The sequence below is a fragment of the Carettochelys insculpta genome, chromosome 12 (genome assembly GCF_033958435.1).
Source record: "Carettochelys insculpta isolate YL-2023 chromosome 12, ASM3395843v1, whole genome shotgun sequence".
NCBI lineage: Eukaryota > Metazoa > Chordata > Testudines > Carettochelyidae > Carettochelys > Carettochelys insculpta.
This window is the reverse complement of record NC_134148.1, coordinates 26,431,825-26,451,512: the sequence shown is the minus strand read 5'-3', so window position 1 is coordinate 26,451,512 and position 19,688 is coordinate 26,431,825. Positions and strand designations below refer to the sequence as shown.

At 47.1% G+C, this 19,688-nt stretch overlaps 1 protein-coding gene across 2 annotated transcripts; it reads right to left on the bottom strand.

Moving 5' to 3' along the window:
* Positions 1–1,086: 1,086 nt before the first annotated feature.
* On the bottom strand, positions 1,087–16,513 carry HDC (histidine decarboxylase). 2 transcript variants are annotated; one of them, XM_075006417.1, is made up of 12 exons: positions 16,486–16,513; positions 12,282–12,454; positions 11,640–11,753; positions 9,987–10,109; positions 8,676–8,810; positions 7,697–7,840; positions 7,373–7,439; positions 6,493–6,655; positions 6,284–6,374; positions 3,824–3,922; positions 2,814–2,915; positions 1,087–2,563 (listed from the first exon to the last, which is right to left on the bottom strand). In XM_075006417.1, exons 1-12 carry the CDS (start codon positions 16,511–16,513, stop codon positions 1,814–1,816), a joined length of 1,989 nt encoding a protein of 662 aa, XP_074862518.1. In that variant the 3' UTR covers positions 1,087–1,813. The 2 variants fall into 2 exon arrangements, with proteins under 2 accessions (XP_074862518.1, XP_074862519.1); XM_075006418.1 differs by lacking the exon at positions 3,824–3,922.
* Positions 16,514–19,688: the final 3,175 nt, after the last annotated feature.

The following is a 19,688-nucleotide window of genomic DNA, read 5'->3' as shown; positions in this document are numbered from 1 at the left end:
TACAACATGTGTGTGCATCAAACCTAAGATTACTCTCGTTGGCTCTCAGAACCTTGGCTTAGAGACAGTTAGTAGCTGTTCTCCACAGCAGAAGAGGCGTTCTCTCAGAGCATTTTTAATGCACCAAATAAGTGTGCACAAAGGACTGATTATTATTTTAATTCACACAAATTTCCCTTGCCAGTGTTAGAGTGGGACAGGTCAGAGTCTCCATAAAGAAACACGTTCTTGGGTTGGGTTTAGATTTTGCTAGGATAAAAAAAACCCACACAAACTAATGAGAGCAACACGGTAAAAGTAAACAAGTACTGACTGAACAGGATTAATAATCTAAACTCTGCCTTGGTTTAGATCTGTGCAGCCCAATTTGCACCCACTGGGAGTTTGCCTCCACCGGTGCTGCATAAGTATAACCGAGGCAAAATTTGGTCCTACTCGCCTTAGCAGGAATATATGTCTTCCCTCCACCACCAACCCTGACTGCAGCTCATACACCTTGAGCTGTTTGGGGTCCTAAGCAATTGCTTAGTCTGCTTATGCCTAGAGACGTGCGCAGATACAAAATTTGTGTCTGCAGCTAAGCTGCACTCAGAAAGGATCCGTGGCTGTCCACATCCAGCTGTAGATTTAAGCCAGGTAGCCACATTTTTGCAGGGCTCTATGTATGCCTGGCATCAGCTCTGTTACTGAGCCAGAGTCTCTGCTTAGGTTGTGCTGGCACATGTCCATGTGCCCAACAGTGATAAATCTGCCTGGAGTAAGGTGTCCAAAGATGTGGGCTGCCCACTGTCCCACTGCAGTGAGGGCTTTGAGTTGATTGACTAGATAAGCAAGCAGGGCTCCTGCAAAGCCCTCCCTGACTTTTGAAGCTGTCTTTGGGCACCTCTACACTAGTGGGAAGATCAAGGCTCTGCAGGTTGATCTTCCAGGGTTTGGTTTAGTGCAGCTAGTAGGGACAAGCTAAACTGAACATTCAGGGTGCCCATCAACCCTGGTACACCTTGCAGTCCTGAGGAGTAGGGGAAGTTGACAGCAGAGATTCTCCCGTAAACTTCCCGCTGTGGGGAAGGCAGAGAAAGTCAACCTAGGGTACATCAACTTCAGTTAACTCTATTCTTGTAGCTGGAGTTGCATATCTTAGGTCAACTTTCTCACCTACTGTAGACCTGCCTGCAATCTGGCAGCCCCTCCTGGAAAGGGCATCTTCACACCAGTATAACTGTGTCTGCACTGAGATATTTACTGGTATGACTGTATCAGTTTAAAAAAAATTGCTTCCCAACCAACATTATTATACAGGGATACAAAATGCTCTCCTTCTCCTGGGAAGGGCAGCCTTAGCAATCAGCTCCCTCTGGCATAGTGTGTAGGAGCTGTGATGATCCCCTGCTCCCCCATGTAGGGCTCAGTCCCAATAACTATCTAATCAAAATCAAGTCACTAGAATAAATGATCCATATTCAGAGCTGAGCTGCACCTTGTGTTTTCCCATTGAAGCCAGTGGAATCACTCCTCATTTAAATCAGCAATGGCTCCAACAGTCTACTAGTTACAAACTGGCTTCTGGAATTCACACTCCAAAGCCTAATTCAAACCCCACTGCCGTCAGGAAGGCGACACTTCGCACAAGTTTAAGAGGTTTATTTTTTATTTTAATCAATAAATACATGTGTTTCGCTTCAGTACAAGCACAGAACTCTTGTTAACAATCATTCACACTTTCTATATGGAGCACAGTAATAACAGATAATATTGCATATGAATAAACGAACTTTGGTTCTCTTCCCCTGGGGAGGCCAGTCAGTTTCAACTGTTAAACAAGTGCTTGCAGAGGACAGCAAGGCAGCTGAATGCCGCACTGAATGCCGCATTCGGGAAAGCTCGGGACACTGGAGAACTTGATCAGTTTTCTGAAGGCACTTTTATTGAGCACCATGACCTCTTCGGGCAGCTTGGAAAAGATCTCACTGGTGGGAGAACCATTTTTCTCAGAGACTGCTGCCTTCAGACCAGTGGGGCCAAGAGTTGGCACGCTGTTGCAGCTGAGGGAGCGGGCTGTCTTTTTTTTGTCTTGTACAGATAAGTAGCTGAACAGGAAAGAAGATAACTTATTTTTGGTGTCATCTGGGACCTCTTCTGGAAAGCAGTCATCCAGAGGGTCCATTTGGGCTTCCAGATGTTGACTGACCACGCATGCAGTGGGACTGACTGCTACCTTTTTTGGCTGCACTATTACCTTTCTGGCAGGTGCTTTGTGTTGTCCTACCTCTGTGTGAGATGGAGAAGTACTGTTATCAGCAACAGGACTGGGATTACTTATTATGTTGGGGATTTGGGAGTCATCAACAGAGTCAATGGGATGCAGCACGTCATGCTGGTTAACAATTTGGGCTGCAGTTTGTTGGATGATGTTCCAGTCTTGCAGAATGTCCTCTCTAGTTGTGAACTGTGATGTTACAGTAAAGCGAATGATGAACTTGTCATGAATGGTAGCTGGAATAAGAAAGAGTCTGCCAGATTTATTCAGTTCTTTCAAGACCTTTTCTGTCAACCAGTTGGGACCCTGTTTTAAAAGCATATAAGAAGAAATGCACATTAAAGTGGATTTTGCATGTGAGAGATGTACAATAGCCTGTGATCTACATATGAAAGATTTACAACAATCTGTGATCTACATATGAGAGATCTACAAGTCCCAGAGATTTTGTTACATTTCTTCATGTAATTCTTATCCATAGCAATCAAGCTGGTTGTCATGACACTGGCTACTTCTGATGCATTCAAAAATCAGTACAAACCATCATAATATTTACCTTTAAACGAAACACAACCAGTCCGAGGTGTCTCTTGGCAGGAACTTCAAAGAGGGGATCACTTCTGACCAAAGATTCAAAATATTTGGCCATCTCAGTGCCCTGGAATGTAAAATGGTTTTTTTGAAGTGGATATTTCTGGTGACTGACCAACAATGCATCATGTGCAAAATTAAGTAGACAGAGACAAGTCCCCTCCCAATCCATGCCTCATGCGCCTACTATCAAAACAGTGAGGTTCTTGGCTTTGCAATGTAATAATGATTTCATCCAGTTGACAAAGATATCCGACCTGATCATTGAAACCTTGATCCATATCCCACTGAAGTCATGGGAAAGACTGAAATGTTGATGTGTTGTGGGTCAGACCCTTACAGGTGAACTCTTGATCTCTGTACAAAACAAGAACTGGGCTTTGGGCTGGAGGTTGCCAGAGACACACCGGAGAGAGGAATCTGTTCCCCTTCCCCTACTCCACCACCAACGTGGTTGCTTCCCGTCCTTATACTTAGGAGCTTAGGCCTGAGGATTTACACAGTTGCAGATGTGCTGACTACACAGCCCCTCCCTTTGCCTACTTCCAGAACTGTTCCTCATGGATCTGAAGAAACCCTCTACAGAGGACTGCGTTGTGGGGTGCAGAGGGGTACTGGAGCTGCTTGCATGGTTTCTCCAATCATAGCTCCAGCCCATCCACTGGAGAGCTCTTTGTGGAGGACTGAAGAAGTGTGTGTCTGTACGCCCAACCCTGTGAGCCTATTCATGTAAAACTGCTAGAAAATCCAATGAGAATTTTGCCTCCCTAGGAACTACAGGATTAAGACCTCTGATGGGCTTACAAACCAGTACATCAGAGTAAAAGTAGCATATGCATTTCAATAGCATTTAGATGTTACACAAGCTTCATATGCCAGAGGATCAGTACTACCCAACCTCACTGCTGTTTAACGGAGTCAGAGGCTGAAAAAGCGATATCAAGGAGTTAACCCTTATCATGTGAATTCACGTACATGTCTGACGTGGGCTTGTAGTTTTTTCACCCCAAACGACCGAATCACAAACCACAGCTTCAAAGAGCGAAACCGACGACTCAGTGGAAGTTGCCAGTGCTGTGAACAAAACAACAGCAAGTCAACAAGCTGAAAAAACAATATTAAAAAGTCCCACTTCTGCATAGAAGAGTGTGGTCCTTCACCCTGCTCCTCAGGTGAGTAACCCTGACTCAGACAAGGAGTTTGGCCTGGGTAAAAAGAGCATGGAAATTGGCATAACAGTCATTAAAGGAAGTTTCTGTGCCATTATTTTTTCAGGAGTTCTGTAAAACTATTTTATTTTGGCTACTCCACTCAGTCAGTACAGTGGCTGGTGCCCCGTATGTGCCCAACTTTTTTAACAGGTTGTAATTTTGTACAGTTCACAGGCAATATAAACGGGTTAAAGTCCTGATTCAGGAAAACACCTAAATATGATTAGTCTGTGGCAATTAAGGACTGCAGTGCTTAAAGTAAGCCCCATTGACTTGTCCACGTGCCTAAGAGCTGTCCTGAAGTAGGATCTTTTCCCAGTCGGGACCTAAGAGATGAATGAGACAATTGAGACTAGAAAATTAGAAAAAGCGATGCAAGTGATCTAGTGGGAGGACCTGATTACAATTTTTTTTAAAAAAAGAATAAGAAACTAAAGGAATCCACAAAAGAACATGGATCCAAATTAGCCACTAAAGGGAGCAATGTCTGCTAAATTAAAGAAATAAGCTGTATAGACACTAGGGCTGTCTCTACATGAGCACAAATCTTCAAAATAGCCATATTTCGAAGATTACTAATGAGGCGCTGAATTGAACATTGAGCGCCTCATTAGCACTAGGACACTTCCGGCTGCGGTGCTTCGAAGGCCCCGCTTTCGAAAGCGCGCGGCTCAGAGCAGCTACATGGGGGTCCTTTTCGAAAGGACCCAGCACCTTTTGAAATCCCCTTATCCCGATCACTGATCGGAATAAGGCAATTTCAAAAAGGGCAGATCCTTTCAAAAAGGACCCCTGCATAGCCGCGCGCTTTCAAGAGCGGGGCCTTCGAAGCACCATGGCCAGAAGTGTCCTAATGCTAATGAGGTGCTGAATATTCACTTCAGTGCCTCATTAGTAATCTTCAAAATGGCCATTAGCATGGCTATTTCGAAGATTTGTGCCCGTGTAGACACAGCCTAAGAAAGGAAACAATTGCCTTTCTCAGGACCTTGATGAGCACATCGCTGACAAACAGGTTGTATGGAACACTACTCTCTTCACAGTACTCAGATTTAGTGAGATCGGAAAAGATTTGCTTCTTAGTTCTCACAACCATCCACAGCTGCATTTAAAGCCCTATGGAGATTTATTTATTGTATTATTTTACTGCTGTTTCCAGTGAAGGAATTTCCCTTATATACATATTTTCTCATAACTGTGTAACATATCAGAATAATTGCTGTACGTTAGAATAGGAGCAAGACAAACAAAATAAGACTCACAAACACGTAAAAGCCTCATCCACTGGCACTGGTCTGACAATACATAACAGGGAAGTGACTTTTCCCTGACTGAGGCAGTGGGCTAGACTGGGGAACCCTGGGCAACTTCCAGCCTACCACACCCTTCTGTCTGGCCTCGGCGCTCCTGCCTGGAGAGGCTGGTCCCCTCCACTGCAACCTTAGCTTGCTGTGCCACCAGCCTCTCAGGGTAGCGCTGTCAGGGGCTGGGGAGAGGAGAGGTTGGATAGGAGTTGGAGGCAGGTTGGACTGGAGGTGTGCAATCCAGGGGGCAGGAGCAGGGGAGGTTGTATATGAGGTATTGGTTCTGGGGGGTGGTCGGGAAGAAGGAAGCAGAGGGGTTGAACAGGGATGGAGGAGTTCCCAGAGGAAGTAAAGGGGCAGGAGTAGGGGGTTGGATAGTGGATAGCCAATGGGGGGAGGGTCAGATAGGGGTGAGCCCCTACCTAGCCCCACAAAATATTTCTGAACCCCAATGTGGCCAAAAAGTCTTTTTGCCCTGGGGCTAGATCCTCAGCTAGTATCAATGAATGTAGCTCCAATTAAGTTAATGGAGCTTTACTGATTTACATCCTCTGGAGGGTCTGACTCAGTATCTCAGTAAACACAGACCAAAAAAACCACACCTCCATGGCAACAGAAGATTGTAATATTCAAGTGTTATTTGATTAACCTAACTAGCATCAACATTTATCGCTTCCAGCTTCTATATAATGTCTATATTTGATCTAGAAGAGTTACAATGCAATTTTACTATCAGTGCAGGCTCATGTTAAACTCCTCTATTTAAACTGTATTTAACATGGCTAGGACTGTTTTTCTGCTCTGCCCAATAAACATTCTTATCACCACATGAAACTAGCTCCAGGAGCATTAGGAATCTGGTCATTTCTGTTCAAACATTTTGAGGGAAATGTAAAGTCTTGGTTCAGACGGCTACTTACCATGAAATCAACAGCAGCACCTGAATTGGCATGTCTGAGGTAGATGGGATTAACACTGAAGGTTTGCTGTAATTTGTATTTGTCTTTCACCCTGGCAAGAGTAAAATGAATTGTGCTTAGTTAAAAAAGAAAACCCTCAGCAGCAGAATCTGTCATTTGTATGTTGGACTTGGAGCATTTATTCCCTTTGCTTGTTTCATTCTACTTACCAGAAAGCAGTGCAATCAAAGTGAACCATCATCCACTTGGAAGGGTTGAAAGTAAAAGAATCTGCAAACTCAATGCCATTCAAAAATAATCGAAATTCAGGGCAGAGAAATGCGGTTCCTGCATAGGCAGCATCAATATGAAGCCAGAGTCCCTCAGCAGCACCTGAAAAACAGAGAATGTTGTATGGGGTGGTCATGGTGGCTCCATGGGTTTACACTAACTTTTCTATTCTGAAGAAGTAGGTTTCAATGTTGTTTAGGACACAAGAGTTTGGAAGCAAGACAGACCAGTCCATCTCAACCAAATTTCTGCATCAAACACCTGGATCCACTGGAAAAGATTGGATCTAGATGGGCCATCTCTATTGCACAAAACCTTGGCTTATCCTCTACACTCCGAACAGGATCCGCCATCACTCCCCACACCTTTGAAACATAGATCTAGTGGCCAAAGTGATGTCCTGCCAGCCCTATTTTCCAAACCTCTTCCAGGCTTGGGTAAATGGAGCAAGGAGAAAACCCAATTCCACCCCATGCCAAGGCTGTGGGGTACACCTATACACCCATTCTGTAACTGTTCCTCATAGGCCCACACTTCTGTGGTTCTTTGGTATTGGGGCAGCCATGGAACCTCTGTCAGTTGGTGAATTTCAGCCATTTTGAAGTGGACATGTTGCAATGGCCTAATTCAAACATCACAGACATTAATAGGGAGACTCTCATTCACTTCAAAGGTCTTTGGATCAGGCCCCACCCCCCCACCCCAAATGGCTCAGCTGAATCATGGTTTACCATTTGGTCTCGGCTCCACAAAAAAAAAAACCCATGCCTGCCTCCCCTTACTGCCCATATATGACCTTATGGTTAAAGAGATGCTTACAGATAGGACCCAGCTCTGACAGACTGTCAAAAGCACAGACACCCGTTGTACCCAATGTCGCACAAACCTGGAAGAAAACAAAGACTTGTCAAGACTGAATATATAAATAATCTTTTTGACCCACACATTTAAAAACAAATGAGGCTAAGAATTCAGTAAGAACAGAAATTGAACTTTATTATTTGAATAGACCAAAGTGTAAATTCTTCACGCGTTTCTACCTTTAATTCTTTATTGTTACCATAGTAGCAAAGAGATTCAGACTCATCTTTACACGGACGTTAATAATACACCAATAGGTCAGTATCCAAAAACAGAACTTACAAAGACAGGCACAAGGCCTTGACGTCTGTCTTCTTCAATGGCCTTCTTCAGGGCTTCTCCTCGCAGGGCAAAGTTCTCATCCACAGGCAGAAATTTCATCTTCACAAGAGCAATCAAGCCAGCCTTTTCTACCGAGGAATGAGCCTTAAAAGAACAGTAAATGAGGAAAGTTTGAACCAACACAAGTCCAGCAAGTTGTGGGCATTAGAAAGGAGAGTGACTAGAGATGTGATAATGGTGAAAATTCAAGTTAATAAAATCTAACTGATTATGTTTTACTATTCAGTCTTGTCAGTTCCGCTCACCCCATTGAGTTATTAACAGTTATTTCATGGAAGTTGCAGGCTCCAGTTATTCATTCATATTTTCAAAATGAAGCCCTAGGGACTCATATTGTAAAGCATACCCCTCTTACTTCGCTTCAGATTGCCAAAGCGCTGCCTAGAAATACAGCCCAGTCCCCTCACCCTACTCCCTCCTCTGGAAGCTTTGGGAGGAGAGAACTTTGCAAGGTGTCAGAAAGGACAGAAAATCCAGGCAGTGGTGAAGAGAAATCGCCAAACACAAGAGGTCCTTATCAAGAACATCTCTCTAACTTATAGTGAGAGAGATCTAGCTGGAATATCTCTGCTATGGCAATATTTATGTCCTGGGGACACAGATGACCTCTCTGGTGTTTTGCTCTGGGTAGAGCACCTGGGAGGTTTGGCCAATAGTGAGAAGAAAGAAGGGCCAAGTACAGGAGTGAAAGTTAGATGAAGGGGGAATCTCGTAGTGCCACTGTGACCTGGAAAAAGGCACTTTATCGTGCTGGGACTCAGTTTCCCCATCTGTAAAATGAGACTTCCACTGCCTAATTCAGCAGGGTTAATTCACAGCAACACAGTGCTTTAAATACTGATCTAAAATTGCAAAGCATTATTAGCCAGTCTGAGAACACAGGAGCTAAATTTATGAATTTGTAACAGTGGAAACCTACCTGATCAGATGCATAAGCAACAAGGCGAGAGTTCAGTATGGACTCATCAGCATCTGGCTCCAAAGCCTTCATTTCCAGAATTTTGTTTTTTCTCGCTGCTAGCAGAGCAATCAAGGTTGATTCACTCACAGTGCTCTGTAAAGAAACAGCAGTGTATTAATTGTAGAATATCCAGAAATCTTTTCCTTCTTCCTTGCTAGTCCATCAGGGAGTTGCTAAAGACACTAAAGCAATTACCTTATCTATCCCCAGTTTTATTTCCACCACAAGTTATTGCGTGTGCCGTAGAACCTGGTTGATAGTCTCTGTTTTGCTTTTAGTCTCTGTGGGCCAGCAGCAGAAAGTGTTGCAATTTGAATACTGTGTGCTTTGCATGAGCTGAAGAACATTAGCAAGGAGAAAGTGCTGTACATTTTCTTTTACCTATAAAGCAGTGTAATCCATAAAAGTTATAAACCCATTCAAGGCCCACTGAAGTCAATGGGAGTTTTTCCATTGGCTTCAGTGGGCACTGCAAGACGGCTTATGCAAGCAGTTAAAAATGCAGGGCCTGATCCTTCAATCCTTACAGAGGCATAGTACACAGGACTTGAAATGAAGGGGACTACTTTTGTGGGGCAGGGTTACTGGCAGGAAGAAAGGTTGCTTGCTAGAGAAGCATCCTCTATCCTTAGGTGGTTTCACTTAATTTCACAGCATACAAGGATGATGTGAAATGAAGTAATCAGAAGGAAAATTTATGATGGCCTCATCTTGCAATAACATGGGTCTCAACAGAAATAGTTCCTATATTGTAACTCGTGGACTCATCCTGCCATTGTTCGACATGAAAATTAAATTTTGAAATCACAGAACTGAACCACCTTTAGATCTAAAAAGTTTCTTCTAATATTCACCCTAAATCTCCTGTATTACAGATTAATCTGTTGTCTTGGACCCTACCTTGAGCAGACATAGAACACAACTGACCACTGTTCTGTTTAAAACAGCCCTTAACATATTTGAAAACTGTTCTCCCTCCATCTTCTTTTCTTAAGACTAAACATGTCTAGTGGGTTGTTTTTTATTAATTCTTCCTCATCGGTCAGATTTGCTAAATTTTGTATCACTTTTATTGCTTTCCTCAGACTCTCTCCAATTCATCCACATCTTTCCCAACATGTAGCATCCAGAACTGGACACAGAACTCCTGCGAACTTCACCTCATGGGAAAACTGCCACTGACTTCTGAAGGGAGTTTTTTCCCGGCAAAGGAATAACTGTTCTGGAGTGTGCAAACTAACTCTGCCAAAACCACCTGAGCTCTCCTACCTGCAGAACTCCTCCTCCATGGCTCTCTGGGTGATGGTGCAAAAACATATTCGGAAGGCCCAGCATTTTTGCCAGCCAATCCATTACATTCATTTCCAGTTCTGTACAGGCTGGACTGGAAGCCTAGAAATTGGAACAAACAGACTCAGTCATTTAATCTACACAAGTGACATGTGAAAGCATAAGCCTCTGAGAAGGAACACATGGGGTCTGAGGTTTACTCAGTGTCAATACTACTGTTTTTATAATATCCATTACAGTAGACTGGCTTGGATTTGGCAAGGCATAGATTGCTGTGGCAACGTTCATGTCCCGTATGCCCCAAAAGGAATTAATGGCACATCTGAGAGAAGCACTAGTCTGTGGTTACAGCACTAAGCTGGGACTCAGGATTCAATTCCGAGCTCACCCAAAGACCCTTTCTGTGACCCCAAGCAAGTTCCCTGTCTGTAAAATACATTTATTAACATTTCTTTGCTCCCACTCTTGGTCTGTCTTATCTGTTTAGATTGCAAACACTTTGGACAGCATCTAGTAACAACAGCACCCTGTCCTCATCACCAGTACAATACACCGTAACTTGTGACTGCTTCTGCTAAGAAAGGGTGAGCTCCAAACTCCACACTACCAAAGACAGCTGCACTCCCTGAATGACAGGTGCACTCCGACCACCAATAAGCACCTCAAAAACTTTACTCCATCACCCCACCTCAACCTCAGCTGAGTTTAGCAGCTGCCTCTCATCCAAGTAACACTGTCAGGTGGGCAGTCCAATAGCTGAGGGCCCATTGAAGAGACAAGAGAGTTGAATGAGTCACAGTGCATGAGTACTTTGATGAGCTTTCCCAAGTGGGTGGACAACTAAGGGTCCACCCAGAATGAACTGTGCACTGTCTCAGAGGCACCATCCACTCAAGCCTCTGTAATCAGACTGCAGCTTTGCCCACAAGAGAACCAAAGAGCGTAGATGGTTCTATTGCCCACTGACCTCCTAACAGCATAAGCCTAAGGGAATCAACAGGGACTGCTGGTACTAGAGGCTGCTGTGCTACTTCCAGGCAAAGAGAAACAGGAAGCCTGACCATGTGCCTTCCTGACGGTTGGTTTTTTTTCATTTCAACTCTTATGGCTCGTCTATACTTAGAGTTTAACACGCATTAAGGTAGTTTAGCTTAGCTCAGGGCAGGTTAGGCAAAACAAGCACAAGGCTGTCTTGTGTAGGGTTGCCAACTCTCCAGAACTGTCTGGGAGCCTCCAGGAATTAAAGATAAATCTTTAATTAAAGATTAGGTCTGTGATGAAACTCCAGGAATATGTCCAGCCAAAACTGGCAACCGTGCTCTTCTTCCAAATTAAGAGTATCCACATATGGAGTCATTTAGGAGTGGTTTCTCAGGAACAACTCAAATGTATACAAGAGCCTTACTGATGTACTGTTTTTGCTCTTGCTGCCATGCATTTAGATTACTGCATCTAAAAACTGGAGATTTTTAAAGCAATTTTATATTTTAATTGTACGAATAGTTTAATACGGTTTGAAAGAAACAATTAATTTATTCATAGATTTTAAAACCAAGAGGCACCATTATGACAATCTGGTCTGAACTTCAGCAGAACACAGTACAAGGAATAGTGTTTCAAAACTATATTTACCCATGTGAATCCCAAACAGTTAATAGCATCAGCCAGCATGTCCCCCAGCAGGGAAGGCCAGGAAGTAAGAGCTGGAAAGTAGGCATGCATATGTGGACTCTGCCAATGGACAACCTAGATCAAAAGATGCAGAGAAATTACATCCAGAACAATGTCAGAGAACTCTGAATGAGCCATACAAATTAACACAGTGCGATGGAAAAGGCTCCCAGCTCCCTGCTGGAGACCTAGGAACTGTGAATTTCTATCATTCCATCATGAGGAAAAAAATAATTGTCAAAAGAGAGCAAGATGCAGTAACTAGATTACTACTTCTGCGTTAGTTTGGAGTGTATCTAAATTAAACACATAGCCATACATTTTCAAATAGGAAATGATGACCCTCTGGCAACCGTTCATTGTAGTAACAGTATTTTTAGTACATCAGATGTAATTGGGTGATTCATGGAGGCTTAGAACTGTTGGAGTTTGCAGCAACAGTGACTTGTTGATTTCACCATTACTGAATTGTAATCCCACGGCTCTTCTCCCGTTAGAACGCTTGTGCTAGTTAATTAAGCAGACTTCACTATGAACACCTCATCCCCAAGGGGCAGATGTTCACATGCACTGGTAATAACCCTTTCCTATTCCAGTTCTTACCCCAGGCATAATAATCTTCTCAATGTCTCCAAAGATGTTGTCCCAGCTGTCTGGCTCTATGGGGGCGCTGTCTGGCAGCTGAGCTTTCATGTAACCAGGCTGTACATCTGGAGTCACCCGTCTCTCTCTCACATTGGTCAGGTATTGGCAAATGTAGTCCACCATTTCCTTCCCTGGAAGAGGCAAGGAGTGCCCTTTGAAGTCAAGCCAGAGAAGCAGGAGCACATCACATTTCACACACACACTCTCTCTCTCTCTCTCTCTCTCTCTCTCTCTTTGCATTTGCTAAGACTCCGCTACGTAACTGCCCAATGTACAGCTGCAGCACTGAACACAATCACCACTCCAGAGCCACCGAGGCTGGGAAACTTACCTAGCATTCAAAGAACCACATTGTCCCCTGTTCAGTCACTGGCTCCCTGTACTGCCCCTTTAAGCATGCAGAGTACATTCGGATGGTGTGGTGATCACCATCCACTAGGTGAGATCTATTGGTAGATGCTGGAGCCTCTGACAGGTGATCCTGACTGGTTTGGCCAGGAGGCTATCAAGTGCTGGCTCTTCAGCTGTTCCTCCCCCGACCCCTCTCCCTCCCAGGAGCCACTGTTGTGCCTCTCCCACCCCCTAGGAGCCTTCTGCTTCCTCTGCAGTGTTGAGCAGGGAGAGGAGGGGGACACTCATGTCAGAATGTCCCCTCCCCCACATCTTCCCCAATGGGGATACAACAGGGCTCGGGCTGGAGAGAGCTTGCTGGCAGCTGCTCCTATATCTGAATGTACTCTGCATGCTTAAAGGGGCAGTGCAAATCTCTATCATTCACACACTGTGTGTGTCTCTGTCATTCACACATACACACATGTGCGCAAACACACGCTGTCTTTCGCACTCACCTTCCAACCCCACACGCAGTTGTGGTGGTGGTGGTACTTCTTTCGAAGTGTATTGGTTTAGGTTTTTTGACTGGTCTGGGCATTCCATACTTTTTATTTCTCTTTTGCTTAAATTTAATTGGTTGAGTACTGAGTTCTAAAGTGCCTGATCTTTCATGGCTGGAGTAATTATTCCTATGGTATTTTTTTAAAACATACCTATTATGTCTAGATGTTTGGTTTCTACTGACAGTGCACATAATAAAATCCGTTCCCTTTAATTTGGAGTCTCCAGGAATCTGGCTTGATCTCCTGGAGGCTCCTGCAGCCAAACTGGGACACTGGCTATTAACAGTCTGGCAGCACAGCAGGGCCAAGGCAGATTCTGTGCCTAATGTGGCCTTGCACTGCCCCGAAAGTGGTCAGCATGTTCAGCCAAGACACCTGGGGGGAGCTCCACGTGCGGTCCCCATCCACAGGCAGGTCCCCCACACCTCCCATTAGTGGGGAATGGGGAGCCATGGCGAACAGGAGGTGGGGTGCTACTTTGGGTGGAGGTGGTGCCTGGAGACCATGCCCACCCCCAGGGGCCACTGTTGGACATGCGGACTGCTTTCAGGGGTGAGCCTGCTGTAGCCCTGCTGTGCCACTGCCCGGGGCCCCCAGAAGTAGTTGGTGCCCATCTGAAGTCCCTGCCACATTCCAAACCCCTCTGCCCCAGACCAGAACCTCAGGGGCGGCAGGTCTGCAAAAATTGTGGTGGTGCCCAGAAAGCCCAGATACTGCACCCCTCTCCCTCTCCCACTCTGTCCCTTCCTCTCCACCTGCCTGAAGCTCTGGGCAGGAGTTTGGGCACAAGCTCTGGGCTGGGTGGGGGATTGGCAATAGGAGGGGGAAGGCTCTGGGAAGAAGTTGGGATGCAGGAAGCATGAGAGGTGGAGCTCTGCGGGGCTTGGCTGCAGGAGGAGATCTGGGCTGCAAGCTCTGGGAAGGAGTTTAAGGATTGGGACAGGAGGAGGCAGGCTCTGGGAGGCTATGTGGGTGCAGGTGGGGGTCTGGGGCAGTATTCCCTCTAAGGTGTGTGCTTGTGTGGCCACTCAGGGGAGAGATAAATGCTGGCCAGAAGATTAGCAGAGGGCCCACAGCTGGGCTTTTTGTTTCTATGGGTGGTGCCCATTCCCACATGCCTTGGTGCACACCAAATATTTATTCTGCACGTGAGTGGAAAAGGTTAGAGGGAGCATTGGTCTGGGGGCAGGCTCTGGGAAGGAGTTGGGAGCTGGGAGGGGAGAGGGTGCAGGCTCTGGAAGAAGTGGAGTGCACTGGGGAGTATGGAGGCAGTGGATGAGGATGCCAGGCATACCTGGCACTCAATCTCTGGCAATGGTTCCTGGGGAGTAGGAGTCTCTGGGGGCTGCTGCCCCTGTGCACTCCACTGCCCACCCTCCACACTCCCCATGCTCCCTGGGCTGGGTGGGAAGTGGGGGACAGGCTGGTGCCACAAAGCAGCTTGCTCACCCCAGTTGCCAACGTGTAGGTCCCTGCGCCGGAGGGAGGAGGGTGGGGACAGGGTCTCTGTGCCATGCACTATTCCACATCCTACCCCAAAAGCCCTCCTGTGGGGTCAGCTCCCCCCATGCGCCCCCAGCCACGAATATTCATGGTGCTCGGGTGCCTGGGGCCCATATAACTCGCCACCTGTACAGAACCTGCCCTCCTGCCCCAGTCTGGTGAACCTGAGTGAGGATGGCGAAGGGAGGTGGGACGGCGTGAGCAGGGATGGGCATTGGAGAGGGGTAGGCTAAGATCTTGTGCTGAAAGGTTGGAGACCACCGGTGTACAGTACAGTGACCCACAGACGGCTAATCCTGAGTGAGGGGCTTTCGCTTTCAGGGGATCCAGGGACTTGTGTCCCTCCATGTACAGTGGCAAGAAAGTCCGAAGTGCTGTGGTGTCAACCCCCCAACTCGAGCTCGTCAGGAAAGCAAAGGGAATCCACTAACATCTGTACAGATGCTTAACTGTACATTGCCAGCTGTGTTGAAATTGACACTAAGGATCCCTGGGCTTGGCAGTCACTTCTCTTCAGTGACCATTTTAAAGGGCTTCCTGTGCAGATAGTTAGACTTTAGGAAAAGGTATCTCTCTCCTCAGAAGCTGACTTTGGCTCGTGCCTTGAGAGTTTGCTTAAGCCTCTCTCTGTCTCCCAAAAGAACATCCCTTGCTAGCTCTTGCTTAGCTTGCCCATATAATAAAAGATCATTCGACTCCACAGTAACGGTTTCAATTACTACACTTTATAACAGCCTTATGGACCTTCACCCTTCTGTCTTCCGAACTACACATGCAATGCACACCACAGCCGAGACGCACTTGTGAAACAGCCTCCCAAAGGCTGAGGGCTTCTGAATGATCCTCATGAAGGAACACAGCCTTTTACCTCTGAACATACAGACAGCCCAGAGCCAGACCACCTGGGTTCTGGTCCCAGCTCAGAATTGGTTCTCTGTCTCAGTGGGTCAGACATTTAACTTCTTTGTGCTGCCTAGCTGTAAAGTGGTCTATAGCCCTTCTAGCACGAGAGATCGGAAATGGAGAGCTATGTGGCATAAGTATCAGAAAGTATTTATCAAGTGCCTTGTAACTTGAGGAAGTGTCTGTCACTGATGGCTGTTCACATAGTCTCAGCAGAAATTGGCTGAAATGATGTGTTCAGAGAAATAAAAAGTTAACCTTCGGTCCTTTCACAGTCCTCTTTCTCTCTCTCTCCCTCTCCCTGCCTCCATCTTGGCTGGTAAGGGACAATCCTCTGGGCTTCTTCTCCGCTTGTTAGGCACTCTCCTTGTGCTACCTCAGGCATGGATTGTGCCTGACTTTTAAACTGTACAGCACACAGGAAAGGATCTGAGCTCTGCCCTGATTTATACCTCTGTAACCACACTGAACTCAGCAGGATTTCATGGGGTGTCCACCGGGCTGCAGGTTGGCCCAGGGTACATACCACAACCCTTTCCCAGGAGGCTATTCTAGACTGCAGGGCTGTGGATTGTTGCCAAAGGCTGCTGTAGTATTTACAAGGGAAAATAAATGAACTGACACCGGTGCCATCCTCTGCAACTTCCACCCAACCTCTCTCCTGCCACTTTGGATGCCACCCGTAACCTCCCATTAACCTGAGTGCCTGGTGTCTGTCTCTATGAGTGTAAGTTCATTTCAGTGTGCAGAACCTACCTGAACTGTAACACCCCACTCACAGAATGGTCCTTCTCCAAGAAAGCAAATACCACCCACTTTGATAGCTTGGAGCAGCCCTCAGGAAGGTGTGCCTCACTCACCTCTCTGTCTGTACTCCCCTGGTTCCATGATAGCTCCTTCCAAAAGCACCTCGTCCAACCTGGGCTGTGAATCTTCAACTGGCAGCAGAGAGCACAGTCCTCCTTTGCTGCTGGTTGCTCATCCTTCAGCCTTTATACCTCTCTTTATCTGCCAGATGCAAGCATTTCAGAGAAGGGTTAGCGTAGGCAGGTTACCGTAGTGGGAACTGTCTCTCTAACCCCTCCCCACTGTGATTCTCAGAGTGCGTGTGTGTTTTCCCTGCAAGCTTTTGATGTCTCAGATAATTTCCTCTTCATGATTTGTTTCTGCATTAACCCTTTCTCCTACTGGAAGCGCAGCTTGGTGTTTGATCTCTGTCAACAGCCACAAAGCAAGTAATTCCTCATGGAATAAACCAGACACGCGATTTGGGTGAAGATGGGGGTGTCAAGAACGTTCCAAAAGCCGACCAACATAGCATGGAGCTATATCAAAGCTGACGGAATCCTTTCCACATTGTCTGTGTCCATTGGGAACAGTCACAGTGGCACTTTGTTACACAGCCTCATATTGTTAAAGCTTAACATGGTCCATCATGGGTAGGCTGCTCTTTGGCAGGCTGCAGCAAACAATTGCCTAGTAGCCCAATAGCCAGAATACTGCCAACTCTTGTCAACCTTGAACTACTGGGTATTTGTCTTAAAGTTCCTGCAGGTATGTGGTGATGTGAGAATCTCCTTTTTTTCTTTCTTTTTTTTTGCGGGGGGAGATGCGGGGTGGGGGTTACTAATATTCACAGTTGGAAAGAAAAGCTTAAACGTCTGACTCAAGGGCTCCCTAAAGCCCACTGAAACAATGAGAAAGGACCGAAAAGACCCCAACCTGCCTTCCTTCCTCCCCAACTCCTCTCTTGCTTTTGGGTGGCCTGCCTCATGGTTTGTGAATGGTTGGCGTTGGTAACACCGATGGAAATGGAAATGGGAGAAGGGACTGGATCTCTCAAGGCTGTGGCAGTGTGACAGTGGATTATAGAGGCTGAACTGGGCTGAGGCCAGCAGGGACCAAAATCATTACAGACAGCTGTCTAGTGATCTCAGGGGCCATATATTGGTGTAGTGCATGAAATTATGTGAAATTTTAAAAAATGTCTGGACCCATGAAGTATAGGTGCCGGCTACTTATTGGCAACTAACAGAGTTACTCTTTTAATTTAAATTGTGCAGCTTGAGTAGTCATTACTCAAGGGGCAGGATTATACCCCATAGTGTGATCCTATATGAACCCTTTGTTCATTATGTACATGCTAAGGGAAAGGGTCGCAATTGAGTTCTAAGCAGCAAGCAACTACATTAACACAAAAACCACCAATGCAGCTGGCCTAGCAGTGAAATCTCTCCAGAATAGGGCTGAGGCAGATCGCCAGGGCAGAAGGGAGGGAGGTCATGCAGCTGCTGACTGAGCTGTCAACTTCTCACCCACCCTGCAGATCACTCAGAAAAGATACCAGATGATAAATGCATGGGTGGGGAAATAATTCGCATAGGATTGCCATGAGAATGGTTAAAGGGTATGAAGTCCTGCCTTTGTAATTACAAGATGCAAGGAGCTCAATCTATTTAGCTAAACAAAGAGAAGGTTAAGGGGGGACTTTATTTCATTCTGTTATGCTGCTTCAACACAGGCACAATCTTCTGGAGGATGACCCTCTGGAAGCTGTCTTCTGGAGGATTGTGTCTACACATTCAACGCGGTCCAAAAGAACCGCCCCTTCTGAAAGAGCACGTCTACACATGCATGGATGCTCTTCTGGAAGAACAAGGCAGGAAATTATGCGGATGGGGTTGCATGACCAGAGAGCTGTTCTGGGGCCACCAGCCACATGACTGGTGGCCTCACCCAAACAGCCCCTCCCTGCACAAGCTGCCAAGGCCTGCCATGCTGCTTGCAGCAAGCCAGCCCCAGGTTCCTGTCCTGACTGCCTCAACAAGCAGGCATGGACCCCCTGAGGCCGCGGGCCAGCATGTTTGCCCTGACCCGCAGGCTGGCCATCCTCCTGGCCACCCTCCTTGGCCTCCTGTGGTGACAGAGACCCAGTCCCGTGGGTCCTGACCCCACATTGCCCCTGCCAGGCCCCCCCCCCCGACTGTCCAGGGCATCTGGACCCATGCCACCAGCACCGAATGGCGGGACAGGGTTGTCATGGGGGAGTGGGACAATGACTGCTGGCTGCAGAGTCTCTGGATGAAGAAGGAGATCTTTCTGGAGATCTGCAGCTGGCTCACCTCCATGCTCCGACGCCAGGGCGCCTGGATGAGGCTGGCTCTCTCCACGAAGAAGTGCATGACTATCGCCATATGGAAACTGTCCACCCTGGACAGCTACTGGTCCATCAGGCAGCAGTTCAGGGTGGGCATGTCCACCACTGGGGCCATCATACTAGAGGTAATCCCTGCCCCAGGCCCCACCCCAGCTGTGGGGGGGCTGGCAGGCACAGGGGACCCCTGGGAGACAAGGGGACAGACCAGAGGATGGGTAAGTATAGCCCAGGGGGACCAACACACACCTGCTGCCAGAGGGGTGTCCCATAAGGGGGGGGCAGGGCCCCATAGCTGGGGGGGCCAGGAAAGCGGGCAGGAGCACCCTGTGCATGCCCATATGGGCGCCTGCTCTTGTTCCCGTGCAGCTATCAACAACGTACTGGTGCGGCAGCTGGTGCACGGGGGGGACCTGGATGGACTCATCAAGGGCTTCTCAGAGCTCGGTTTCCCCCAGTGCTTTGGGGCAACTGACAGGATGCACACCCCCATCAGGGCCCTGGACCACAGCGGCGGCTGCTACGTGAACCGCAAGGGGTGCCACTCCATCATGCTCCAGGCAGTGGTGGACACGTGGGGTAGGTTCATGGACATTTACGTGGACTGGCCAGGCAGGGCACTCGACGCGCATATCCTGCGAAACTCTGTCCGGTTCCGGCAGATGGAGGCTGGAACATTCGTGCACCCATGGGAGCACACCACAGGGGACGTCACCATGCCCCTATGCTTTGTGGGTGACCCAGCCTACCCCCTGCAGCCCTGGCTGATGCACCCATATATGGGCCACTTCACACCCTCCCAGCAGCTGTTCAACTCCTGGCTCACACTGGCCCAGTACCTAGTTGCGTGCACTTTCAGCTGTCTGAAGGTGCGGTTCAGATATCTCTTCACACGCCTCAATGTAGGTG

Bases quoted from the DNA above. Each gene is read 5' to 3' on its own strand.
- HDC (XM_075006417.1), bottom strand. From the start codon at position 16,513: ATGGAACCAGGGGAGTACAGACAGAGAG. The intron at 6,656-7,372 runs GTAAGCATCTCT...TCTGTTTTTCAG, and splicing joins GTCAGAGCTGGGTCCTATCT to GTGCTGCTGAGGGACTCTGG. The intron at 2,916-3,823 runs GTACGTGAATTC...TTTACATTCCAG, and splicing joins TACAAGCCCACGTCAGACAT to GGCACTGAGATGGCCAAATA.